The sequence below is a fragment of the Mauremys reevesii genome, linkage group 4 (genome assembly GCF_016161935.1).
Source record: "Mauremys reevesii isolate NIE-2019 linkage group 4, ASM1616193v1, whole genome shotgun sequence".
NCBI classification, from domain to species: Eukaryota; Metazoa; Chordata; order Testudines; family Geoemydidae; genus Mauremys; species Mauremys reevesii.
The window spans coordinates 18,127,160-18,155,154 of NC_052626.1; the positions used below are offsets into that span (position 1 = coordinate 18,127,160).

The 27,995-nt window shown below is 40.1% G+C and overlaps 1 protein-coding gene across 5 annotated transcripts in view; it reads left to right on the plus strand.

Moving 5' to 3' along the window:
* AKT1 (AKT serine/threonine kinase 1) overlaps nucleotides 1-27,995 on the plus strand; it is a 106,216-nt gene that overhangs the window by 46,799 nt on the left and 31,422 nt on the right. For all 5 annotated transcript variants that reach the window (XM_039538266.1, XM_039538267.1, XM_039538265.1 and 2 more), the window contains 8 exons: nucleotides 1,769-1,897; nucleotides 11,877-11,988; nucleotides 17,827-17,974; nucleotides 19,657-19,788; nucleotides 19,965-20,030; nucleotides 21,094-21,162; nucleotides 21,900-22,025; nucleotides 23,793-23,921. In XM_039538266.1, coding sequence (XP_039394200.1) covers nucleotides 1,769-1,897; nucleotides 11,877-11,988; nucleotides 17,827-17,974; nucleotides 19,657-19,788; nucleotides 19,965-20,030; nucleotides 21,094-21,162; nucleotides 21,900-22,025; nucleotides 23,793-23,921 — 911 coding nt within the window. The remainder of the gene's footprint in view (nucleotides 1-1,768; nucleotides 1,898-11,876; nucleotides 11,989-17,826; nucleotides 17,975-19,656; nucleotides 19,789-19,964; nucleotides 20,031-21,093; nucleotides 21,163-21,899; nucleotides 22,026-23,792; nucleotides 23,922-27,995) is intronic.

Here is a 27,995-nt window from a genome sequence, read left to right on the forward strand (position 1 = left end):
TCATAAAAGAAATCACCTGGGGTGGAAAGCAGAACAGCAGGAGAGGTGGGGTGGGGGTAGGGGATGGGAAGAGCTGAATAAAAGAGCCTTGGTCAGTAACCTGTGGTGCCTCTTTTTTATTTTTATTTTTATATATATATATATATATATCTTTTTTGTCATTTTTGTCTATTATTTAATTTGAAGCAAACCCTTCAGACAACCAGCAAGGATCACCATATCTTGCTACAGTGAACTCTCCTGTGTGTATGTGCACCTGCATGCTTTTAATAATGAAACTGAATGAAATTAGCAAATTGCAAGTGATGAAGAAAGCTTCTTGGAGCAGAGCCCCTGGATTTGTTTAACACCAAGATTGGGGGCCTCTAGGCACAATGCAATAGAAATAATTCTTCAAAAATTACTTGTGTTATGGTGTGTAGAGGCCCTGCTGAGATTGGGCCCCACTGTGCTAGGTGCTGCAGAAATGTTCTGTCAGTCTAAACAGATAAAGGCAAAGAGTGAGACGGGAGACAGTGGCAGTGTGAGGGGAGGTGATATGCCTAGGGTTCCAGGAGCCTGGTTTTTGACCAGAAAGTCCAATTGAAAAGCGGACCTGGCAGTGTCCGGTCAGATCTACTGACCAGACACCTAAAGTCCGGTTACTGCAAGTGGGGTAGGCAGGGAGACACCGGTCATCACCCCCGCTCCAGCCCCTACTGAGCTGGGGCTGCCTTCTACCTTCGTCAGGTGGCTGCAGCTCCCAGCCCTGACTCTGCAGGCAAGTCCCTCCTGACTGGGCTGGAAGGAGGTGGGAGGGGGAAAGCAGTGAGCGGAGGGGGGGAAGAGGAAGAGTGGATGGGGTGGGGCAGGGCTTTGGGGGCAGAATAGGTGGGGCAGGAGTCCCAAGGTTACACAGCAGGTCAGCAGTAGATCTGGGAATGGAACCCATGTTTTCTGTATCCCAGTCCAGTGCCTTGTCAAGTAGACCGTTTTGCTTCCCTGGTAAATAATCAGAGAGATGATCTTTGTAGTCACTGTTACTTCTGTTGCCAGGAGTTTGTGTGTGTGGCTGTATTGTTTGTGTGTAACTATACACTCTCTCTGCAAAACATTTGTATGACCAGTGGCATGGTATGCTGTAGGGATGTTTTCTTCAGAAAAGAGAGAGCAAGCACTTTGAAGGACCATTGGAACTTTTGCATATTAAAAGTTAGGTTTTTACCCTTCACATTGCGATCTCTCCTGTGCTTCATTCTTTTAGAAGAGTGAGTGATGTTATGTAACTTAAGTGGAGAATTGCCTTTTTATGCTCTAAAAATTATTGTTGGTTTGATAAAGCAGTTGACTAATTACTAAATTACCCACCATTGTTTAAAATACTTGCGCTGCAAAATGTAAATGAAAAAAATGTCTCCACGTGTCAGTATGAAAAATGACAATGGCAAAAATAATACATAGGACATCTGCTCTGATTTTTAAATTTTAAATTGCATTTAAGGCAGATGTTGCAGAATTTGAATGAAATAGGCATAGATGGGGGAAATATAGCTATTTACTTCTTATGAAGTCCCATTTTATGGTTAAATCCACTGTCAATATCTGAACTGATGCCTATATTTTTTCCGTTGTTTGCAGCAGATAAAACAATGAATTAAAATGCCTTCTGTATTAAGAGAATGTACAGTATCAATATTTTAAAGAAGTTCTCATTGGAATTCTGGAACATGAGGAGTTAGGATGGAATATATGGAATATTTTACTGTCTTTTCTGCTCTGTTTTTTCCAGGAGAATACATAAAGACATGGAGGCCAAGGTATTTTCTGTTGAAGAACGATGGCACGTTCATTGGCTACAAGGAGCGGCCGCAGGATGTTGACCAACGGGAATCCCCTTTAAATAATTTCTCCGTAGCTCGTAAGCATTTTCACGGGCACTCTCATTCTTGCTGTATGAGTTTTACAGAATTATTGTAGGCATAGGCTTTATACACAATATCTTTCATGTTAAATCAAAATCAGCTCAAGACAAATGTTCTATGAAAACATACAAAGTTTTCATTTTATGCAATATTAGATTTTGCAGTGTTAATCTGATTTAAAGTTTTGAAGTACAAATGATTAATGCAAAGGTGTGATTGCATTTACTTTATGTAATTCATTGTTATTTTTTCAGTCTCTTTTCTATTTGAAATGACTAATTGTTGTTTATAGTTACAATACAAAATACTCTTTTTTTTACTATTTTTACCTTTACTCTTCTTATATTTTGTACATTAGGAAAAATAGCTAACTTTTAAGCCTTGATTCAGCAAGGTACTTAAACATTACTAATCCTGTTCAGTAGGATAAGATTAAGAATGTTGCAGAATTGGGGCTTTCAGCCCTAAACTACATGTTTGCTGTTTGGATATGGTCCTAAGTGTGTTGAAATCAATGGGAGTCTTTCCATTTACTTCAACGATCATGGGATCAGGCCCTGAAATTGATGGAACATGTTCAATTTTTTTTTTTTATTTTAAAATCAAAATTGTGTGTCAGGGCACCAAGAGAATTTCTGGGCTATGGGGATAATAGAAATTGGTCTTCTTCCCACTGCTGCCACACACAAGAACCCCCAATTATGCCTCTGATACTGCACTTAAGCACCCCAACAAGGGGTGTGGCAGAAGAAACTGAATAGAATTCCCTTCTCCTGGACATTCTTTACCATGTTCGTAGAAATGTAGGGCTGGAGGGCACCATAAGAAGTCACCAAGTCCAGCCCCCTGTGCTGTGGCAGGGACAAGTAAACCTAGACTGTCTCTGACAGGTGTTTATCCAACCTGTTCTTAAAAATTTCCTATGGTAGGGATTCCACAACCTCCTTTAGAAGCCTATTCCAGGGTTTAACTACCTTTGTAGTTCAAAAGTTTTTTCTAATATCTAACCTAAATCTCCCTTACTGCAGATTAAACCCATTACTTCTTGTACATCTTCAGTGGACATGGAGAACAATTGATCCACCATCCTCATTATAAAAGCCCTTAACATATTTGAAGACTGTTATCAGGTCCCCCTTTCCCCCAACTTTCTTTTCTGAAAACTAAACATCCAGGATTTTTTAACCTTTCTTCAGGTCAGGTTTGCTAAACCTTTTTATCATTTTTGTTGCTTTCTTCTAGACTCTCTGCAATTTGTCCACATCTTTCCCAAGGTGTGGCCCCCAAAATTGGACACAGCGTTCCAGCTGAGGCCTCACCAGTGCCAAGTAGAGCAGGACAATTATCTCCTGGGTCTTATATGCAATACTCCTGTTAATATACCCCAGAATTTTGGCCTTTTTTCACAGCTGCATCACACTGGTGTCTCTCATTCAGTTTGTGATGCACCATAATCCCCAGATGTTTCTGCAGTTCTGCCATCTATCCAGTTATTCCCCATTTTGTAGTTGTGCATTTGATTTTTCCTTCCTAAGTGAGGTACTTTGCACTTGTCTTTATTGAGTTTCATCCTGTTAAATTCAGATCAATTCTCCACTTTATCGAGGTTGTTTTGAATTCTAATCCTGCACTCCAAAGTGCGTGCAACCCCTCCCAGCGAGGTGTCATCTGCAAATTTTATAAGAATATGCTCAACTCCATTGTCCAAGTCATTTAATGAAAACGTTGAATAGTACTGGACTCACGACTGACCCCTATGGAACCCTACTAGAGTCACTCTCCGTTTGATAGTGACCCATTGGTAACTGCTCTCTGAGGACAGTCTTTCAACTAGGTGTGCACCCACCTTATAGTAATTTCATTTAGACCACATTTCCCTAGTTTCCCTGTCAAAGAAGGAAATGAGGGTGGTTTGGCAGGATTTGTTCTTGACAAATCCGTGCTGGCTATTCCTTATAATCCTGTTATCCTCCAGGTGCTTACCAGTTGGTTGTTTACTGATTTGTTTGTTTGTTTACTAATTTTGTTTGTTTACTAATTTTGACATGCATCTGACGAAGTGGGTATTCACCCACGAAAGCTCATGCTCCTAAAAGTCTGTTAGTCTATAAGGTGCCACAGGACTCTTTGCTGCTTTTAATTTGTTCCAGTATCTTTCCAGGTATCAAAGTTAGACTGACTGGTCTATAATTCCCTGAGTCCTCCTTGTTGTCCTTTTAAAATATAGGTACTATGTTTGCTCTTCTCCAGTCATCTGGGACCTCACCCGTCCTCCAGGAGTTCTCAAAGATAATAGCTAATGGTTTTGAGATTGCTTCAGCTAGTTCCTTAAGTGCCCTATGATGAATTTCATCAGGCCCTGCCGACTTGAATACATCTAACTTATTTAAATATTCTTTAACCTGTTCTTCCCTTATTTTGGCTTCCGTTGCATCTTATTGTCTGCTATTCTTTCTCAATGTCTATCTTCCTCATGCTGATATGCAGTCCGCCCTTCATTTCCCCTCACTTCCCATAGCTTTACAAGTGAAATCATGCAGCATTTGTTATAAACGGTGCTCCATTGAGTGTCCCTGCCTGGTAGGCTGGGTAGTGAAGTTCTGCCTGAGGAGCAGCAGTGGGCACTCCATACGTTGAGGTGGGAGCTTGCACATCTAGAAGGAGATAGATGCCTTTTAAAGATTAGGTACAAAAATGAATCTCCAATCAGATTTCCTCTAGGGTATCCCGAGGCCTATTAAAACACAAGAAGGTCTCGGGAATTATTGCTCTGTGCCATCCATTCGCATGTCAGCCCTGGTACCCGTGTGCCCAACAGGTGTCTGGTTACTTATTTTATTATATTTTAAGGTACGATGAGGCTGGGAATAAAAAACGAGCATGTTATCACAAGTTGCATCAGTCCAAAATGACAGGAGAGTGTGTTAGGGGCCTTTTGTCTTGCCAAGCCAGTCCCAAGAGAGATTTGATTAGTATTTTCACCTCAGGAATGACAGAGCCTATAATGCTTCGCTCTTTATGGTGATTTCTCCTTACAGGTCAGCAAAGTAAGGAAAGCAGCAGAAAGCCATTAAATCCTAGGCTTTGTCTACATTGGCAATTGAACTTTTGTTGTTCAGAGGTGGTAAAAAACCACACAACCCACCCCTGAAAGACAAAAGTTTTGCCAACGAAAAGCATCGGTGTGATCAGCGCTTTGTCAGCAGGCGCTACCGCCGCTCGTTGGGGGTGGAAGTTTTTTGTCAGCGGCAGAGCTCTCTCCTGCCGACAACCAGCGGCTACACTGCACGTCTTTTAGCGGTATGGCTGTAGCGGCACAGCCGTTCGCTAAAAGGTGCGTTAGCCCTAGACTGTCTTTTCAAGCACTTGATATGTACCCAGAAAATTTTAACACCTTCATTAAGTTGCTGCTAAGCATATTTTTATGGTCATTATTTAGGAAGGGTCAGTGCTAAGGTCTGAAAATGGTGAGTGTTGCCTTCTTTCTTCTGCTTTTCTTCCATAACTCATTTAGGAGGGGTTAACTTATTCCTTAGTTGAGGGTTCTGATGATTTTTGGCAGATCAAGCCTGTTGGTCCAGGCATGTATAACAAGTTCATTGTCATGGTATCAGAGCGTCTTACAGACAGACACAGGTCCATCATAGGGTGTAGCATCCTGGCCAGATAGGGGAGGTGGAGGAAAGGTGTTCTTAGCAGTTGCTGGTATTTGCAAATACAGTGGCAATGAAGAGTCTAAGAGGATCCCAAGACTGCAAACTAACTTGATAATCAACAGGCAGACTTCTTTGCTTGAGGAAGTGACTGTAGTTTGAGCTAGTTGTTGAAAATACCATGACCACATCACAACTGTCCTACACTCTTCGTTGGCTTCAAATCGAATTCGTGAGCATGGTCCTTATATTCATAGCACTCCATGGCCTGGATCCAGGATACCTGAAAGACCATCTAAAGCTCTGGGACAAAGACCGTGGTTGACAACTACGCTCTTTTGGCCCAGTGGAACTCTTATTATTGAGAGTAAAGGTCGTCCATGTGGGAGACAGAATCCTCACCCCTTTCCGCACCAAGTGCAAGGCACACTTCTTTGATCTTGCCTTCTCTAATACAAACATATAGCAACAGGCATATTTGTTTTGTAAAAAAACCCTACTAAAATAAGACACACGGCTGCACATGTTTCTCCTTCTGGGGAGAGAGAGAGAGAACAAACACGTGACCAGTGTGTAGTCACATTGCTTAATGCACTACTGGAAGGCACACAGATAGTACAATGATGAGCATGGTATAAAAAGCTATATAGACTAGAATCTCTCTTCCATCTTGCTCAGATTTATCTTTGTTCAACTACTTGTCGTTGAGGCACTGGACTCTGGCCCTTCAAATAGAACTGGGAATCACCTGCATACTGTTGGCTTTTGAGACCCTGTTATGTTACAATCTTGTCTCTCTGAGCCTGCTCACACCTCTCTCTGCCCCCAAATCTGATGGCCCACTTTCATTTGTCTTGGATTGGAATCTGGCAGTCTGTGAAGCATGCTTGTAGTTGGGTAAAAGGACTGCCAAAATGTATAAAGTTAACTCAGGCTTCCTTTGCAAGTATCAGATGAAGAACACAGCCCAAAATACAATTTTCACTCTGCCAGTGAGATACAAACAGCTAGCAGTGGCTCAGGGAAGGTTGATAATAGCAAAAGTGGGGACAGGCTTGCCCCAGAGTGTTACATACAAACTTTTCAATTTATTTTCAGTAATTTCACAACTCCAAATGTTTGCTATTTAGTGAAATTCAGCAAAGTGGCTATTTCTCTGTCAAGAACTTATGAAAAATCTGCAATTTCACGGCAAAACTACTCTTGCTCAACAATTACACTCTGCTGCTGCTGGAAATCTTCACGTTTTCCATTAGAAAACAGCTCAGTTTTCACTCAGTGGTCTGATCTTCAAGAAGAAACGGTTTTAAATGAAAATAGGGCCATTTTCATATTTGTAATGAAATGCAAAAACTCAAATATTGAGTTTCAGCTTTGTTCTGAATAAGTTGCACCCCCTTCCGCGAGGAAGAATAAATAAGACGGTGGGTCCGATACTAACCATATTTCTGCACAGTTGGTGCAGAAATATAAGTTGCATCTACAGTTTTGCAATCTGCAAGTCCCTCACTACCCTAAGATCAGTCCTAGACACTCATGCTTCAGATGGAATGGGGTTTGATCCCATCACTGTCTATGAAAGCTTGTTTGAAAAGCCGCTTCTGTAAAATCAGTCTTATCTTTATTTTAAAAGGGAAAAAAGAAAAAATCCTGCTTTTCCTTTGCCTACTTTACATTTTGAAATGTCCATTCATCTGTTTGTGTAGTTCAAGGATACGGTTTGGAAAGTTTCTCCCATAAAATATTTGTTGGTGATTTGAATTTATTCCATCAAAACTAATGCCTAATCCTTCTGAGCATGCAACTCCAACAGATTTGCAGGATTGGATCTCTGCTCTTATTGGTAATTTATTTTGTTTTTCCTTCACTACCAAGAGAGGTGAGATAAGAGACCTGATAGCAAATAAGTGTTCATGCAGAACTTTTCTGAAATAATGTAAAACATTCCAGAGATCATGCAGGCAAATAACAAATAAATTCTATTGCTATAAACAGCTTAAGTTAGTGGGATTCATAGAATATCAGGGTTGGAAGGAACCTCAGGAGGTCATTTAGTCCAACCCTCTGCTCAAGGCAGGATCAATCCCCAGACAGATTTTTATCCTAGTTCCCTAAATGCCCCCCCCTCAAGGATTGAACTCACAACCCTGGGTTTAGTAGGCCAATGCTCAAACCACTGAGCTATCCCTCCTCCTCAATTCATATATTGAGAGTAATCTCTGATTATCACACACATCTCCATATTAGATTATAAACCCTCTAAATTATGCATCTGAAAGAGGTAATTTATAGAAAAAATTAACATGAAAATAGAGACCCTGCTACAAGGAACAGATTATTTTTCCTGTCATCAAAATGTGGGTGAACTATGTTCTGTATAAAAGGTTTTGTTGCATTGGGTATATGACAACTGTAGTCGACCATCTAAACTAGTAGTAGTTTTATGGGCAGGACTGTGTATCTGTGGCCAAGAATTATCAGTGTTCTGGACCTTTTGCACAAGATGATCAGATTCCAGTAGATAACTTGACTTTATCAGCAATCTCCAAGTCCAGTGAATTTAAATACCTTGCTGATTCTGGGCGTAAGGTGGCATTCAGAACTCTGTTCTCACTTGCGCCTTGCTATCGTATGGTTAGGTCTATCCAGTAGCACAGAAAGAAGGCTTGCTTTGAGACATAACATTCCTTATTTGCCTTTTCAAACCGTCTCTTTTTCACCAGAGTGCTCTTCTTACTGTCTGTCCTTTTCTGTTTTTTCTTTTTCATTTATTTAAAAAAAAAAAAAGTGGGGAGTGAAGGATTCTTCCTTGACATTATTGGTTTAAAATGTGATGTCATTAAATAGGGAGCAGAGTTTGACACCTTCATCACAAATAATCTGGCTTTTAGCTTAAGTGCTAGGGAAGCAAATATTGTGACATTTTAGAAAGTCACTAGGATAATACTAAGTGTCTTTCAAATACAAAATGGTAATTTGCATTTGAATGCCTTGGTGTCTGTTCCTGTTAGAAACAATTTCTCTGTCCTACTTATTTTAAGACCAAACGCCAAGAAAGAATCAAGAGGTTCTTGAGAATAGTTTACATCATTTTTTTAAACAGGCGGCAGTTTATAGTACAGACTTTGTTGCAAATGGGGAATAGTGGTATTGGTCCATTTAACAGGACTGACTGTTTTCTAAGTGGCCAAGTGATCCTCAGCTGATATTGGAGGTGTGAGGTTTTTTCATAGCAGAACATAAAAATGTGATATCAATCATATGTAGTATCATTGGGCCAGTAATAACTTTTTATTTATGCAGTGGTATAGGTGTGCATGGTGCTGTACAGACTTATAAAAAATGGTAACCTGTCCTGAGTAGTTTGTAAAGTATCACAAATAGCATTGTGTCCGATTTAAAGATTTTTTTTTTTAAAGAGGTATTTCCTGAGTTCATTGATAAAATGAAGTCCGGGAGACTTAGCTATGTCTGGAGGAAATTGGGTAGTAACTTAATTTATTTTTTTTTTAAAATCTGTATGGTACAGTACTTTAGTGTACTGCAAGTTAAAAATAAAAATTTCTGCATTTTGTGATATGTGCTGTTATGATTGAGCAGGGTAATTAGACAGCATATTGTTCACCAAACAAAACACTTCTGTGTGACATACTTGAATTATAGTGGTTATTAACTGACAAATCTCTATTATTCATCTTGCTGCATGCTTTAAAGATTGCTGGATCAGCAAGCTTAACAAATATCAATGGACAGTGCTGATTTAGACGAAATGCGTTGATATTTAATTGGTCTCGTTCTGTGTATTGAAAAGCGTAGCATAGTTTGTTATGCTGAAGTTAAGTAGTTAATTTTTGTTTTTATGGTGACTTACAGAAATATTTACCTTACTAGCTGAAAATATCTATTCATAGGTATCAAGTAGTGTAGCAAGCAGGTCCATGACAAGGACGTTGACTAAATACTTGTAAAAAAAAAATTATTTAATAGTGTTTTAAAAATAATATTGAGCTGCAGGATAAACAGAGCAGACAACTCATATTTTTTAAACTCATTAGCTATAGCCGGTATTATTATTGGTATTATACATTAGTATTTAGAGGCCTCAGCAAAGATCAGTGCTCCATTGTGTTCAAACACATAGTGCCTGCTCAAAGAGAACACAGTCTAACTAGACAAGACAGACTAAAAATAGGAGGGGAAACAGGCAAAGAGAGGTAAAGTGACTTGCCCAAGGTCACACCACAGGTCAGTTGCAGAGCTGGAGGTAGAACTCAGTCCACAGTCCTATCCACTGGACCACGCTAACTCTTATCATAGTATACAGCGTAAACTACAGTTCCTTAAAAGATGGTGGCAGGTACAAGAACACATGCAGTAGTGGTGGGTGCAGCATAATAAAAGCGTAACTGCATCTGTTTGTGGTGGTTCTTTAATGTTCGTTTTTCTAGGGAATGAGGAAATGCTGTTTATCACACGAAAATCTTTCCATGACTCATTAATAAACTTTCTCTTTTGTTATTGCGGTTCTTTAGTAGGACACAGTATAACCTCAGCATGCTATTAAAGAAAAATTAGATTTTCTTGTGATTAAAAAATGCAAAATGACTTGTTGAAAAGCTTATAATTTCAGCAGCAAATGAGGCATGACATATACTGCCAAAAATACAGAACCCAAATACACTGGCTGTAAATATTTAATCTTACAGACAATGTGCTAATTAAAGGCTTGAATTTAAAATGGGACACTCTAAGTTTTATCAGTAATAAAATTTGTCTAACAGTGCTAGAGTGTATACTCTTAAGAACAGAATGTATCCAGAATGACATTACTAAATTGTATCTCACTGAAGGTGGAACCTGGTAGAAGCTTTAGTAGCAAGTAGAGATGTCTTCTTGACTTTCTATAGGACCTTTTGTTTACTATGAAGTTTACTTTAGAACTTTAAGACCAAATAATAGTGAGGCAGTGCTTTCAGAAAGCGCAGAGCAAGAGACTTGATGCTGGAACAAGAACAGCTACATTCAAAAACTCTTCCCTTTTTTTTCTTTTTTTTTTTGGTCCTTTTTGTTTTTAGTTGGGTAATTGAGGTTCCCATTAGAAGGAGGAACTCTATTATTATTATTAGAGTTCTGCTGAAAGCAATTCAGAAAACTAGTTACAAAAAATGTCTTAAAATAGCCTGAAGATTGCTACTTAACTGAACTTATTTGAGTTTGTTCAGCGTACAGCAGCCATTTTGCTATTAATGAGCATCAATGTCAGCCCCAAATTTGAAGGATCTTAAAGCTGGCTGTCCCATGAGGAATGTCCATAAAATACTAAATGTGGCTTGGAAAGAAAGGACCATAGACTATCAGGGCTGGAAGGGACCTCAGGAGGTTATTTAGTCCATCCCTTGCTCAAAGCAGGGCCAATCCCCAGACAGATTTTTGCCCCAGATCCCTAAATAGCACCCTCAAGGATTGAACTCACAACTGGGTTTAGCAGGCCAATGCTCAAACCACTGAGCTATCCCTCTCCCCACTTCATGCCTAAGAAATGCAGAAATAATTTTGTGAAGAAAGTTCTGTGTGTGAATGATGGTATAGGGAGTCCACTTTATGGTTTCTGGATGTTATGAAATGATCCGTACTTCTGGGGAATTGTTAGTTTAGATTGTATTGTGGTATCTGCAGGGGTGAAAGCTGTCACCAGAGTTTAACATGGGTGTCTACACATCCATTGTCTGAGTGGTTTTTTTTTTAAGCTAAGAAGGTCCTTTTTGGAATGCCCCTCTGTGATCTGCCCTTGATAATAAGGTAATGAGGACTGGAGGTACTTTCCTCCAGAGACTTTTGTTGATCTTTCTGTTAGCCACACGGGTCTTTAGAGAAGAAACACTGCAAACACACCCTCTGCTAACTTCTTCAAAGCTATGGGCCTGATCCTGTGTGACTGAAGCTGATGAGAGCTTTGCCATTAACCTCAGTGGATGCCATAATCAGACCCATTGTGAACTGCCCCTGTCATGTGCTCTGCTCCCAACGATCAGGGGAATGTGGGACCTGAGTTTGGATCTCTAGTGGCATTACACTGTATGGCTGGTCAGCTCTGAAAGCTTTAAATAGATAAATAGAGCTTGATTCAAGCAAAGCTTATATGACTATCTACTGAGCTATTTATTGGTTTTATCAGCATAGCAAACTGTCTTATGTCTCCTAAAGAAGTACTTAGAGATTTCTGTGTCTGATTAATTGCAACAGTTTGCTAGATAAGAATAAAGACAAATTATTATTTAAACCTGCTTATGTACCATGACTTTTTCTTCCTTGATTGTGGTAGAATGCCAGCTGATGAAGACAGAACGACCTAAACCAAACACATTCATCATTAGATGCCTCCAGTGGACTACAGTAATTGAAAGAACATTTCATGTGGAGACTCCAGAGGAGCGGTATGTTTCATTCATATTTAATACATAAACTACTTGCAAAAGCAGATGTGAATGTTCAGCGCTATTAGTGCAGTCCTTGCAAAAACTCTGATTTCTCAGATGACATAGGTCTAGATCAGGGTTAGGCAACCTATGGCACTTGTGCCGAAGGCGGCACGCGAGCTGATTTTCAGTGGCACTCACACTGCCCGGGTCCTGGCCACTGGTCCGGGGGCTCTGCATTTTAATTTAATTTTAAATGAAGCTTCTTAAACATTTTAAAAACCTTATTTACTTTACATACAACAATAGTTTAGTTATGTATTATAGACTTATAGAAAGAGACCTTCTAAAACCGTTAAAATGTATTACTGGCACGCGAAACCTTAAATTAGAGGGAATAAATGAAGACTTGGCACACCGCTTCTGAAAGGTTGCCGACCCCTGGTCTAGATTCTAATAGGTTTACGTTTTCAAAAGTACAAATGATCATGGATGTCACAATTTTGGGGTGCTCCAACCTGAGAGGCCTTTGGCTTGGTTTTTCAGAGGGTGGGTTCTCAGCATTACTGAAAATCAGGCACCAAACTAGTTGTTGATTTCGGGGCTCTCCTCACATAAGAAATAAATGTTCTCTCATCTTGAGATTACTGGGGAGAGGTCAGCACAAAGCAAAACAAAGACCCCAGCAGAGTTGAGCTGTCTCAGCCTACTGACCCTTTTTGAGGACATCTTTTTAAGGAACAAGTTAGTTGTATTGCTGCCACCTGCTAATGGGTTATGTAAATAAGATGATAAAAGTGATGACAGAGAAGTACTATGCTGCTGCAGGAGACTTGTATTTCAGCTGTTGAAGGAAACAGAGCTGAAGAATGTATCCTGTACTCTGACTAGTGGAGAATTGATCTCTTACCTCCTGAGAGAACAGAATCCCAGCGTAGCTATTTACAGCTACTGGCTGTTTAAATATTTAAATTGCAGTTCAGCTGTTGAATTTAGATTATTCTGGTATCATTGTGGGGTATTTAAAATCCCAGGCCTCCCTATGTGTGACACAGGCACAATATTTGTCTTTAAGTTCGGCACATTTTTACCTGGTTCTCTTTAGCTTATTTTCTACTTAGTCTTTCATTCATTGATTCGAGTTGGTCATATTTGTAGCTTATGATTCTGTTATGATGACATGGGGAGGATGAAAACAAACTAAAGCAAAGTAAATTATGTGTTTTTCTTGTATCGCTTTGTAGAAAATGGCCCCAAAAGTGACTGACACCTTCCATTTCAGGGAGATTGCATTTCAGTCCTATTTTTGTCCCTCCCAACCAATTAGGCTGCATCCAGGGTGGATAAAAAACAGATTTTTTTTAATATAAATTGGATTTTTTAATAAATTTTTCCTCAAAAAGCATTTTATCTAAAGATAGTTTTAATTAAGATACATTATAGCTCAAAGATATCTCATAAGGGAATAGGGATTATAAATTCTAATTCTGTAGTATGAGACTATATATTCATGTAATGTTTAAGAAAAGTTTTGTAAATGAGTTCCAATAGTTCATGGATTAGGGACCCAATCTTATGGGGTTCCAGGGGCTTCTGTATAGATTATTTAGGTTAATCTTTCTATCTACCCAATGGGACTTAGTGATCAGTCTAGAAGATACCATCAGAGATGCTTAGTTTTGCAGCAGTTCTCAAACTGTGGATTTGTGTCTCCAGAGATAACATGCTTGTTAACAGCAAAAATGGTTTAAAATAAATAAATAAATAAATAAATAATATGTAGAGGTGAGAAATAACAGACCTCAGCTATATTGCCCCTCTGCAGATTTGTGTACCCAGAGTCAATCCCTTACCTCTCTTTCTCTAAAAGTGAAAGGTTTCCAAAAGTGCAAAGAATAGAAGCGTGTTGGGGACTGAATAGATCTGGACAAGAAGAAGACTGGAAATAAATGTGAGAAGGGAGGGACATATGCTTGTTTTGTTAAAATATATGTTTGCTGTTGAAGAAAAAAATCCAGAATACTTAATATTGTTGTTTTAGTTAAATAAAACAATTTAAATGTCTGTCTGATGATGATTTCCTAATACAGCATGACAAGAAAATCCTCCAAATATCAATGATTAACCTGTTGACTTGGAGATAGTTCATCTCCCAATTACTTCATAAATATCTGCTTCAATTACCTTTGGTAAATGAAATAACCAAACAATCATTCATTTTCTGATATAGCTGTAAAACAAATCTGAAAAGTTTTCAAAATAAATCACTTAAAAAAATGTATAGTGCGGACCTTCTAAAAATGAATCCTACATCTATCTCTGAGTTGTGCAGAATATGTATTAAGGTTATAACAATCAACAAGAATGCACTTTTATGTAGAAATCCATGATTAAATCAAATCCACCCTGGCTGCATCACAGCCTGGGACTGCTCATACTAGTCATCTGTTGAACATGCGTCTAAAGGTACATCTACACTTGTGGTGGTGTGTAGAATACACTCACTGCGTGCCCAGCTAGAACATTATAAATAGCAGTGTAGACAGCTTAGGTGAATAGAGTAGAGTGCCCTACACACCTGAACCCAAAGGTATATACTGTATGTGGTGCTCTGCATGCCCAAGCAGTGCTTCCCACATCAACACTGCCATTTTTAGCAGTGTATCATCCTGCTGTTGGAGCCTTTTCCTGCTGCAGTGCCTGGAGAAAGGCTCCGTCAGCAGGGATCTGCTGGAACCTTTCGCTGCCTCGTGTAACTATACACTGCAGTGAGTGTGGACACAGCCGGCCTTTCACTGTGGCTTCTAGCTACACGTTGCCTACGTGCCTCCGCCAGTGTACACAGGATCTAAGGGTGAAATCCTGGCCCCAGTGAAGTCAATGGCATTTCACCCACAATCAATAAAAGAGAGCTAAAATTAGGCTTAAAAGTAGATGTAGCTTGAACGTCCTTTTATCCTTTAAACCCAAAAGCTGCCTTTAAGAGGGAAATGGAGAAATGTGAATACAAATGGTGGAAGGATGTTTTCTTTGTAATGGTTATTTTTAATGTTTAGAGGTGGGGCATAAAGACATGTATTCCTGATGTTGAACTAAAATCTGTGCCTTTGTTCTGAAACTGTTATTCCGGGTGCAAATGTGACCTGCTTTCCCACCTCTTGGCATCTCAAGGGCCTCACCTCAAGACTCCAGTGTCTGAGGATCTTCTGAGCAAGAGTTGATCATGCAAGTTAAGGTTGCCTGGACAAAATCCACAGGTTTTGCTAACTTCACTCCACATCTCCTCTTGGAGGATAGGCAGATATTCTCCAGACAGAGAATACTAAATTGGACATAATTTGCCTAAAGAAACTAGATAGGACAACTGTATTATTAAGTCAGTGAAAAATTCAAGGTACTGCAGGGCGAGAGTGAGGGGTGTACAAGGTAATGCCAGTGGAGCTGCTATAGTTTTAATTAGAATTTTATGCCAGATATTCTGTCTTGCCTGGACCTTGTGTTTGTTTTTTCCTATTTTATTTTTCAAACTGAAGTTCAGCTGTTTTGAAAGATGTACTTCTAAAGCTAATTTTTGCAATGGCCCTTCAAAAATGCACCTGGGAAATATATCTCCCCGGATTCTATGCGTCTGCCTGTAAACTACTTACTGAGTGTGTTCACTCTAGAGCATATTTGCAGGTGCAGTTGTGGAGGCGTATTTGAAAAATGTGACGCTTTGTATGTTACGATGAAGTGGAAACAGCAGTATCTGCATTTTAAATATTTTTAACGCTTGCTTCTTATTAGGAAGATCTTTTGAAGAAATGTCAGTGTAATAATGGGAGCCTGTGCTGCAGACTCACTCTTTCCAGAATGTTAGAATTAAATGCTCTTAATTACTTTTCCCTGTCTAGCTGTAGGGTGGGATTTTCCAGAGTGTTTAGCATTGGTCTCTCTTTGCTCCAATTGTAGTTACTGGGAGTTTTTTTTACCTGTGATTTAGTGGGAGCAGAGTTAGGCCAATGCCAAATACTTTTGAAAATCTTTTATAAATTGGATACTCTTGTGCAGTATTTATTATGTTAATCACAGAACATTTCACATGTAGCTGTTTCAATATTGAATAAATAGGTTGCTAAAATGTGGGCGTTGATGTTAATTGGTGAAGCGGTGTCATTCAGTAAAGATTTCTGAAATTCATCAGCTTTTCAGTGGTGTTTCCTTTGGCTTCATTCTGTTCTTTGTCAGGAATTGTGCTGTAAATAAATCTAGAAAATGAAGTCTATAGAAACAGTTTAAAAGGAAGCATGTTCCTGTTTTTAGCTCTGTCCTGGTTTCAGTCAGTGAATACTGCTTACCAAGTGCAAATTTTATTTTAAAGACAAAGAAGTGGGCCGGTCCAATAGGTTTGCCGGGCTTTTCACAGCTATTTAGAATATCTAACTTCCATTTTTTGGCTCTTGTCCATTGGTATCAAGAGTTTGGGTATATTAGGGACATAGCGAGCTCATCTCCTAAGGGCTTGTCTGCTGGCCAGGCTGTGTTAATTAACCTCTCCTAACCATGACCTTTTTCCTAGTGTGTATACATTGCAACACCTTTTAACTTGACAGAGCAGGTCAAGGTGAAGGATAGGCTTTTTACCTGAGTACATCTTCACCTGCTTATTTGAAGTAGAAGGCACTGCAGTTTGTCCAGGGTAGGAAAAAGGTTGTGGCTAGATTGAGGTAAGTTAATAAACCAACTGAATCGCAACCCATTTTTCTAATGTAGGTAAGTGCTCAGTAGAAACCTCTTAAGGTTCACCAAAAAACCCCAACACTTTCCTTCGCTGCTAATTACCACTTTTGTCAATCTGCCGATATCCAAACTTAATCCACTTTATTTTTTGTTTTGGCCTTTCTAGCAAGTTGGGGGTAAGGATGAGGGGGAATACTTGACATGGTTACAGTTACAAATTTAAAATAAGCTATTGTTTGTATGCGAGTTGTTGTTTTGGTAGACTTGCATTGAAATGAACCAGAAGGCAAGAGCATTCACTCCAGTAGCTTCCTACAATGTGAAATTCCCCACAAGACACTTTCACTGCAATTGGAGTCATTTCCAAAGGAATAGAGAGACAGTAGTAGAGCATCCGTTGCTGAAACAATTGTGGACACTTTTCTGTAACCTAGTACCTGCATCTAAGATCAAAAATACTATCTTGGGGGGGGGGGGGGGTGAAAATCCCAAAGCAGGGAGAGAACAACCAACAAAAGCAGAGATATTTTGTGAAACGCTACAGCTGTATTGTATACAAGCATTGTAACACATTTAGTGTCTTCTCTGACAGCCCAAGAACCCTGGGCAATGTTATCTGGTAGTGGAAAACATATTCATTTAAAAAATGGCATGTGTGTGTGATGAGTTGTCACTATGTGTCGAACTCTTGCATATTTTTGTTACAACGTACTGTGAAAAAGCGAGGGTGTGTTAAATAGCTCTGTGCTGTGGAGGTGCCTTGTAGCTTTTTGGCTTTGGCAGGCCTAATGTTGAGATGTAATGTGTGTATCCTTAGACGATGTGTTGCCCTAAAGATTGAATGTGCATTTTAGAAATTTTGCTATATATTGAAGGTCCTAGTTATTGTATTCATATTGCAGGGACTTGAGTCATCTCCTGTTTCTAAAATTAATAGCTGTAATAATGGATATATACATTAAAAGTGTTTTTTTGAAAACCAACTTTTATGTCTTAAAAACACATGAGATTTTTCACCATTCATTGAATTGGTTTGACATTATCAGATAATCACGCTTTATTCTTTTGTGACTTTTGCCGAGGCAGATGGTAATCTGAGGTCATGAATAACAAATGTCATTGCTTACATTTTCTCAGGGAAGAATGGACAAAAGCCATCCAAACAGTAGCAGACAGCCTTAAAAAACAGGAGGAGGAAATGATGGATTTTAGATCTGGTTCCCCTAGTGATAATTCAGGTGCTGAAGAAATGGAAGTTTCTATGACAAAACCAAAACATAAAGTGGTAAGTTAGTATACCAGGATCAGTGTTTTTAAAGGGAACCTTGTTACATGTGCACACCTAGCTGATGCCACAGCTCCAAGCTTTGAGTCCAGCGTCAGCTGTCAGCCAGTAATCCTTTATTAGATCCTGAATAATTATAAGGGAAGGGGCACTATTAGGTTTATTGAATGCAAGCGAGAGGCAGCCATTAAGACTCCCCCCCCCACACACACACACCATAGCAATATATTTGTTTCTGAGAAGATCCTACCCTGTAAATTATAGTAAGGCTTTCTTCTATGCCCTTGCCTCTCTTTCTTCCATTTGTTCCCAGAGTTGTGCCTGTGTTTTGGGAAAATGAACCAAAACAATGGACAGCAAAAGCATCATGGCTGTCAAATTGCATCATTAATGAACATGCACCATAGGCGTTGACGTTTGGTTATGCTACAAAATTACATTTATACCAACCTGGGCAACTACCCATATGCCACTCTGAACCATGGCTGCCATCAGTTTAATATGACCCCTACTAATTGGGCCCTTAGCATCTTGCCGGAGGATTCCAGTAGGATGCTGCAGATCCTCACTAGCTTAGCCAGTGTGCCATGGAGGTGGCGGAGAGTTTCTCAGCTATGGTGCGCTGATTCACTCTGAGTAAGGATCGGTCTGAATGACTGTTTAGATCGGGGTAGTCAATAGGTGGTTCATGGGCCAAATCCAGACTGCCAGATGCATTTGAATGGACCCCGAAATCTTTTTATTTACTTCTTGTTATCGTTGTTGTTGTTTTTAATGATTTTCTCTGGAGTCTGGACCGTGACTATATCTTGACCAAGAAATTTGGGCCTTGACAAAGAAAATTGACTACCCCTGGTTTAGATCCTGAAACCAATTGGCCCACACAACCAAAAGTACAGTCTTGCTTTTGTTAATGCAGTTCAAAGTGAACTAAACCAGTCCTAGCAGAGCATGCATTGTGGAAGTAGAGTTTGTCATGTTTTCAGTCAGAGAGCAAGAAAGCTGTTATCAGGAGCATCTCTTAATCCTTTCTAGCAAGGAACTTGTGAGCCCCTGGATACACAGACCTTCTGTCGCACCCTTGGCACTGCCCCTTGAAGACGCTGGAATAGGATCCAAGAGACCAACCCTTTCCTATTTTCCCTCCACCCTTTTTAATAGAAAAACAAACAAGAACGAGAAAGATAGTCCATGTGCAATGTGGTTTCTGCACATTTTCTATCACCATTCTGTGGGTCACAGCAAGGCTGATCCCCCATAAATATGGGGAGACTTATTCTCATGTCAAAATGTCAGAGCGGGAATCGAACTGACAGATCTTTAGAATGAGAGATGTGGGTGGCCTTCCCAAGCTTGCTCACTGACACAGGCTGCATAGCCAAAACACCTATTTTGGCTCTTACCTATTTCACATAAATAATTTCTCAGTTAAATAGAGGAGGGTTTTTTTTGTTTGTTTTATTAAACAATTCAGTGGGTTTGAAGTGTCATATCCTTGGAAGTATAACAATCATATTCTTTTTGAAGAAATAGTTTCTGATTTTAACTCTCTAGAAGCAAATCATAAACGGTATATGCGTCATTTTAACTGACCAAAATGGTCAATTCATCTACTTAGGACACTATTTACATGTATTATGAAGTTGGTCATGACCTATATTTAACTTAAATATCTTTAACAGACCATGAATGAGTTTGAATATCTTAAACTACTGGGAAAAGGCACTTTTGGGAAGGTCATTCTAGTTAAAGAAAAAGCAACTGGACGATATTATGCTATGAAAATCCTGAAGAAGGAAGTTATTGTTGCAAAGGTGAGTAAATTAGAACGTTCTGGGCCCAATTCACCCCTGGTGTAACCCTCTAGCTTCTAGAGAGTGACCTCAGAGTTGCAATTTACCCTGTGTAAGTGACTACTTATTTGTTGTTTTTAATGGAACTCTTGTTCTTTAGTGATTGCATTGATAACTTTCTCTGGGTGGCATTGCAGGATGAAGTAGCACACACGCTGACAGAAAACCGCGTTTTACAGAATTCTAGGCACCCATTCTTAACAGTAAGTGTTCCTCATTTTTTAGTACATCTGGTAAGCAAATTCAGCATTGTCACAGCTACGGCTTTCCTCCTTATTATCATGATGATAAAACAAGTCTCACAGGTGTAGGTTTTTAACAGTAACTAATGTTTTGGGATACCTTGATTTTTTGGGGTGCACAACTTGCGACACTTTAAAAGATCCTGATTTTCAGAGGGTAGATGCTCAGTGCTTTATGGTGTCTCAGTTTGGGCCCCCAGAATTGTTCATCACTTTTGAAAATATACCATAGACTGGACACTGTACAGTATATGTTTGTTTACTTTTTATTACAGAATACTGTCAGAGTTGACAAACCCCAAAATCTGCTCCTCCCTTCCTCCACAAGAATGTTATTGATTCAGATGTGCCACCTAGTAATGCAGATTGACATGGTTGTTTGTATATAATTGAACGCTTGCATAAATCAAAATATATCTTCAAAGCAAAGGGCTGCAACTGCCTGACTTGAAAACCCAGCTGTAAGCCTTGGTCATGACCCAAACAAAATAAATCCAAGGGTGTGGCAAACAAGCTGGTGGGACGTGTGATGCAGGAATGCACATGATACAACCGGATGAAGGCACTTCATGACATTTCACCACTCTCCCTGCCTGTTCTGTTTTTTGTGAATTGATGGTAAATGTATATTGGCAGAATTTCTCAATTCCCTGGCTGGCTGTCAGCCTGGAGCAGCAGCAGCAGCAGTAGAGAAAGCAGAAGGGACAGAGATATAACTGTCCAATAGTAATATAACCCTTTGACAATTTTTGCAAGTGTTAGCTGTGTGTGTTTTTCCAGAATTGATCCCTATGTTAGTTAAACTCCCATATCTGACCTATATGTTATTTTAGCAAAACCACCATGGGATCAGTGTTGAAGTGCTGCTGAAGAACCTATCAGAGAGAGATTTCTATAAAATATTGCTATATTGTTACAATATAATGTATTTTATCTCTATCCCTTTTTCTAAAACTTCACTGAAAGCACTTTTGTAAACCTTGATGTGGGATGTCTGCTAAGTCTTTGTTTAAATTTGTTTCAGGCTTTAAAGTATTCCTTTCAGACACATGATCGTTTGTGTTTTGTTATGGAGTATGCTAATGGAGGAGAGGTAAGGAAACCACGTTAAAAGGCTTTGGGATGCTCCTGTATTTTTTTATTCAGTTTCATGTTAGGATTTGCTGGGTTTGAGCCCTCATTAACTTACTCATATATGTAGTCCTAACTCACATGAGTAGTTCTGCGTAGTGGGGCTGTTCGCATGAGTTAGGACTACATACATGAGTAAGGGTTTTCAGTGATGAGTCCCTAATTAACAAAAATTACACTAGTATCTTCAAGTCTGTCTTTTGTTGGTGCAGGAGGTTTGTACATTGTGTAGTTTCTCTACACCATTGAAGCTTTTTGTATTATAATTTCAAAGAACACAGTACTTTGAGGACAGAGCTGTAAATGAAAACGCATGCTGTTAGACATTTCAGAAGAAGAGAAATCCAATTTATGACAAATAAGGAATCTTCTGCTTTTAAAGTCATGCAATAAAAATCTGGCTTAATAAGTAACTAGCTAAGAAATTTTTTTGATTTCTTAGTTGTTTATATATACTGACAAAAATTAACAGTATATCAAATTGTCAAATAGAGCAGCTGTGAATTTGAAATATATTACATTTATGTTTAATCATTTAATTTATGGTGCAGCTTTTAGAATGTTTCTGAGCATAGCTGTGTTAGGGAAAAAAGGTTCCTTTCTGGATTAATTCTGATTCCAGGCAGGATTGTCTATAAAGTATAGTACATAACTCAGAAGTATGTGCATTCTAAATGTAATAAATTCTTGCTGTTGTAGTTGTTTTTCCATCTCTCAAGAGAGCGTGTCTTTTCTGAAGACCGGGCTCGGTTTTATGGAGCTGAGATTGTATCAGCACTGGATTACCTGCATTCAGAGAAGAATGTGGTTTATAGAGATTTAAAGGTACTTAGAAGACTGTTAATTTCATAGGATATTAAAAATGGGTTTGGACTGTTACAGTTCTTAAAGTCACAGAAGCTGATTATACTGAAATACAATAAACCTATCCACCAAACTTTGTTATAAAAGAAATATTACAGCTATATTATTATTGGCCATGATTGTTATAAGATCTCAAACTAAGCACTTGAATACTGTACAAGGTGCTGTAGAAAGTGTACTTTTGGGATTGATTCCCTCCAAGTGTATGGAACCTGTGCCTTGGTAGAATATGAAGGGGCACTCTGTTATTGGGGATGCATCTCCGTATGGATATGAAATTAAAGAATTGACCACTTTATTATGAAAAAGACCCTGGTAGTTCTTCTAAGCCATGGAGTGTATTTGTGGTGTCTTGGTCAATTTCCCACTCTATGTACAAATTCAAACTGTGTGAACATTCTGCTCCCTTGCCCTATTTTTCACTTGCAGTTAAAACGCTAAGTTTTCCCTTGCTTTTCTGTTTGGGAGGAAAAATGAATCATACAAACTTTTGTGTTCTTTCTCATTAAGAATGATGGCTGCATTCCCTCACCAGAAGTGTATGAGAAATGCTATTACTATGCTTTCAGTCCACAGTTCATTTTAGGTGCTGGGTATATAGGGATGTGGATAAACTGGAGAGAGTTCAGAGAAGAGCCACAAGAATGATTCAAGGTTTAGAAAACAGGCTGTATAGCGACAGACTCAGGGAGGGCGATCTACTTAATTTACCAAAGAGAAGGTTAAGGGGTGACTTTATTACAGTCTATAAGTGTCTACACAGCAAACAAATATTTAATAATGGGCTCTTCAGTCTAGCAGAGAAAAATATAACAAAATCCAATGGCTGTAAATTGAAGCTAGACAAATTCAGTCTGGAAATAAGATGTAAATTTTTAACAGTGAAAGTAATTAACCACTGGAGAACCTTACCAAAGTTCATGGTGGATTCTCCATCACTGACCATTTTTAAATCAAGATTGGATGTTTTTTTCTAAAAGATCTGGCCTACAAATTATTTGGGGAAGTTCTATGGCCTGTGTTATATAGCTAGTCAGACTAGATGATCTCAATGGTCCCTTTTGGCCTTGGAATCCATGAATATTCAAGCTGTTATGAAATTCAGTAGGAGTTAAGCACCTGTCTCTCTGAGGCGCCTTTGAAAACCCCACCCTATATCATACGTACCATCAGCATATAGAACTTATTTTCATGAACTATGCGTAGTTCCATCAGAAATGGGTAGTGCCAGCATTCTCTCAGTTTTTAGATAATTGCCAAATTTTGAGTAAATGTACAGCATATTTACTATGCACGGTGTAGTATTGTAAATCGATCCCTTAGCTTTAAATCAATTCATTTGTTTTGGTCACTGCTGCTAGCCTCTGTTAGTACTGAAATGGCCTATGAAAGATGCTCTAAGTAAAAGCAGGGGCAAAGGAGTTCCTTTGTTGTTTTTAAATTTGTGCTTTTGCTGACTATAACATTTAAGAAGCTTAGATGTAGTATGACTATTTTCTATATTCTCACTATATGTATGTCAACCGCCCAATGATCTCAAGTTCCTTTTCTGAAGTTATCTCTAAGGGAAATGATGTAAATGTATATTTACATGAGACGTGCTTTGATAGCTAGTATAATTCTTATCCCAGGGTGAACAGGGTGAAAAGAATAACCAAGTATTTTACAAACTCACTCGTGTATGGATTGTGTATCTAATGACCATTTTAATTTGGATTTTTATCTAAGTTGGAAAATCTTATGCTGGATAAAGATGGACACATAAAAATAACAGACTTTGGGCTATGCAAAGAAGGTATCAAGGATGGAGCAACAATGAAGACTTTCTGTGGCACTCCAGAATATCTTGCACCAGAGGTACCTTTATTACACCTATCGTACCTAACTATATTCTTAAATAAATGCCATTCTTGAGATAGCAGAGTTATTAAAAATTTCTTGTACTAACTACGCTTTATTTGTAAAACGTTTATTTTATGACATAGATAAAAAAACCTTTTTATTCATTGTTCTGCAAAATTTTGTATAGAGAAATGTTAAATGTTTCACATAGGTTATTTTCTTTTGTCTTTAAGAAGAGAAAAGTACAGTTCACTTCCTGGAGTATATAAAAGTTATCATTATATAGCAGGGTGTATTTTATATTAAATTTTTAAAATTAAATAGCTATGGAAAAATATATTGAATTTACTTCAAATCCTTTTAAAATTAAATGAGTAATATTTGTGATGGATGTGGAACTGCTCTACATAATAATTTATGAACACTGTCTGTTGATGTGGTTATTGGGATGCTCCCTGTGTGACTATATTGATCTAATTTAATAGGGGTCCGTAAGAAAGAACAAGCAGGCTGGGGAATAGCATGGCTCAAGACAAGCCACTTTTCAGCAAACACTTGAGACATTTAGAGACAACGCCAGGACAGGAATAGTCCTGGGAAGCAGAAGATTGGAAGGACTGTGGCAGGGTTGAAAAGGAAAACTTGAGGAATTCAGGGAATGGTGGTTAGGAGGAAGTTGGTCCAGGGGAACCAGATTGAGGGATAGGCACCCAAAGGGGGTATCTGTAGACAGGGGCGACTCCAGGCACCAGCACGTGAAGCGCATGCCTGGGGCGGCAAGCCACGGGGGGCGCTCTGCCGGTCGCCGCGAGGGTGGCAGGCAGGTTGCCTTCGGCGGCATGCCTGCGGAGGGTCCTCTGGTCCCGCAGCTTCGGCGGACCTCCCGCAGCCATGCCGCCGAATCCGCGGAACCAGGGACCTCCCGCAGGCAAGCCGCCGAAGGCAGCCTGCCTGCCGTGCTTGGGGCGGCAAAATACCTAGAGCCGCCCCTGTCTGAAGAAGTTACCCTCTTAGGTTACCATCAGAGGATGGTAAGGCTTTAGGTAAAATAGACTGATGTTCTAAAATCTGTTCTTTTTTAAGTGATGTCCCTGTGGGTGCTTGTGTGCCCCTGTGCCTCTAGTCGGAGAATTTTGACAGCAGTACCCATTCAGGCTGCACATGCACTCTCCTTGTATTGTGCCTGTAACGGCAGTTAACGAGCTGCCAACCCCCTGTCAGTGCCTTCTCAACCGCCTTTGCTCCGAGTCAGAGCTTCGGCAGTGCCTCTGTACGACTTACCTTTAAATTTAGGATTAGCTGTATAGTGTAGTAGATTGAATAGTTAGGTAGAATTCGTTTCCTATCCCTTTTCCTTTTCTTTTTTCTCCCCATTTAAAAAAAAATATTTTTTACTTTGTTTTCATTCACCCCTCTCAGGGATAATTTTACCCGGGAATGCCTGGGTCTCCGGGCTTTAAATGTTGCCTCACCTGCCGAGAGGCAATTCCAGTCTCGGATGGACATTTCTAGAGTGTCTGCTGCTTGGGGGAAACATATGTACCTCAGAAGTGCTTTCATTGCCAAAGAGGGGGCCTTAAACTCATCTTCATGGAGAAATCTCTCCACCCAGCCTCTGACCCAGGATCACAAACTCCTCCTGGTCGCACACTTTGGCTTATGACAGACTTCCCTCACTGACTCTGCACAGGAAGGACCTGTCTCCCAGAAAAAGGACAAAGAAGAGAGCTACTACTTCTCCTATGAAAGGAGCCTTGAAAAAGACGTGTTCTCCAACTCTCCGTATTATCAGTACAAACCACGCCATGGCTAAGTACGTACGAGTCAGCAGGATCTTCCAGTAACACTAAAGCCAAAGACCGTAAGCGGGCAGGCTCTCAGAAGGACGGCAGAGACAAGACTACCCCTTCTACCATGACACCGACTGCAGCAACTAAACACTCGGTACTGAGCACCTCTGCAGTGCCTCAGCTTATGGCGCCATCTCCTGGCCCTCTGGCACATAGTGCAGAGACAGCGGTACCAAAGTGTACTTTACTTTACGTCCTTCGGTACAGACACGATCAGCACCGATTCTCCTGGTGGCTCAACACCTCCTGGTACCAAAACAATTCCCGGTACTGCAACAATTACAGATTCTTGAGATCTCTTTTGGAACACAACAGTTTTTCCGACATAAGGACTTAGTGGTTGCTGTGGCACCAGAATCATCTCTTCTCGGTACTGATATAGCACCAGTACATTCAGCACCGTTACACAGACAGACAAAGAGATGTGCCTCTCTTTTTTCCAGTGAGAAGGACGACGATGAGGAGGGGAGATGTTTATTCCTCACACCACTCTTCACCTATCCAGGGAATCGACAGACCAGATCTTTCGGAAGAGCCAGGACACCGCTCCAGAGCTGGTACCCAGGGGCGGTATGGACATCCATGGATGCCATCACCAGTGTCATTCCTGCCACAGTGGCCATATTGGGACCCGGAGGCAACATTACTACAAGCCTCCCAGTACCTCCAGGGAAAGGCAGAGGCGCACCCCATCAGCATCAGAGGAGGGGCTCCCATGAGCTCCCTGAGGAGACTTTTGAGGAAACAGAGGAGGCTCTAGATTAGGAGGCCACTTCTGCAACTAACACCTCCTGTTCCTCTCCAGAGGAGACTATCATGCTTCTGCTACCTACAACAGAGACGATTTTAAGCAATTTCAGGGGCTGTTTAAAAGAATTGCAGACACGCTCCAAATCCCCCTGGAAGAGGTTGCTAAGTCCCAGTACAAGTTGGTGGACATATCACACACGTCAGCCTCCTGCAAAATAGCCCTTCCTATAATGAGGCACTCATGGATCCTGCCAAGACCAGCTGCCAGATACCCACAACAATCCCCTATTTGTAACAGGGCGGATAAGAAGTGTTGCGTCCCGTCGAAGGACCTAGAATTCTATTTTCACACCCCCAGCCAGACTCATAGAAGCTGTCAATGAGCAGGGCAGACAACACTATTCAAGGACCACCCCATATGATAGAGTGGAAAAGATTGCATCTTTTTGGTCACCAGGCCTATTCATCAGCAACATTGTAGTTCAGAATAGCCAACTATGAAGCCTTGATGGCAAAATACAATCACACAAAAAACTCCAAACTGTTTGAATTTAGTGACTTTATCCCTGAAGACAAAAAGGAGCAATTTAGTCAGTCATTTCTGAAGGCCATCTCCTGGCAAGAACAGATCTGCAGGCATCCTTAGACTCTGCCAACACAGTGGCAAGATCTATTGCAACTGCCATAGTAATGCAATGTGCCCCTTGGCTCCTCCTGTCTGGATTCCCAAAGGAGGTGCAATTCACCAGAGAGGATCTTCCCTTTGAAGGTCCAAAACTATTTGCAGGTAAGACCAACAAGTCCCTCCACGCATTAAAAGACTCTAAAGCAATTCTTTGGTTTTTAGGCATCTACATACCTGCACAAAAATGAAAACAGGGCATATATTACCCATCACAACACTCAAGACCAGTGCCTTACACAGAACCGCAGAGGCAGTATGACGCCCAGAGGCAGAGGCAAAGACCCACAAGATGTAGGCCACTCCCATCTCGATCTCCTACATCACAACATCCTGGACCGAAACATCAAATTTGATGGTTTGGTTGACAGTCCGAGAGACCTCCCCCAATTCCAGTTGCTGAAACCTCTTTCTACCAACCATCCCTCTACAGATCATTTGACACCATTCTGCCCAGCATGGCTAATTATTACTTCAGACAAATGGGTGCTGGAAATTTATCACCACCAGTTAGTCCATCCAGTTCACCTCTATTCCCCCCACCTACCCTCACGAGCACCTTCTGAGGCATGAAGTAGACCATCTCCTGCACTTGGGTGCAGTAGAACCAGTATCGGTACAACACAGAGGGAAGGGCCTTTATTCCCATTATTTCTTAACCTAGAAAAAGACCGGGGGTTGGAGGCCCATTCTTGATCTGAGAAACGTAAACAAATTTGTCAAAACACATTTATCAGGATGGTTACTTTAGCAACAGTAATCTCATGAGGGAACTGGTTTTTGGCCCTTGACCTGCAAGACTCATAC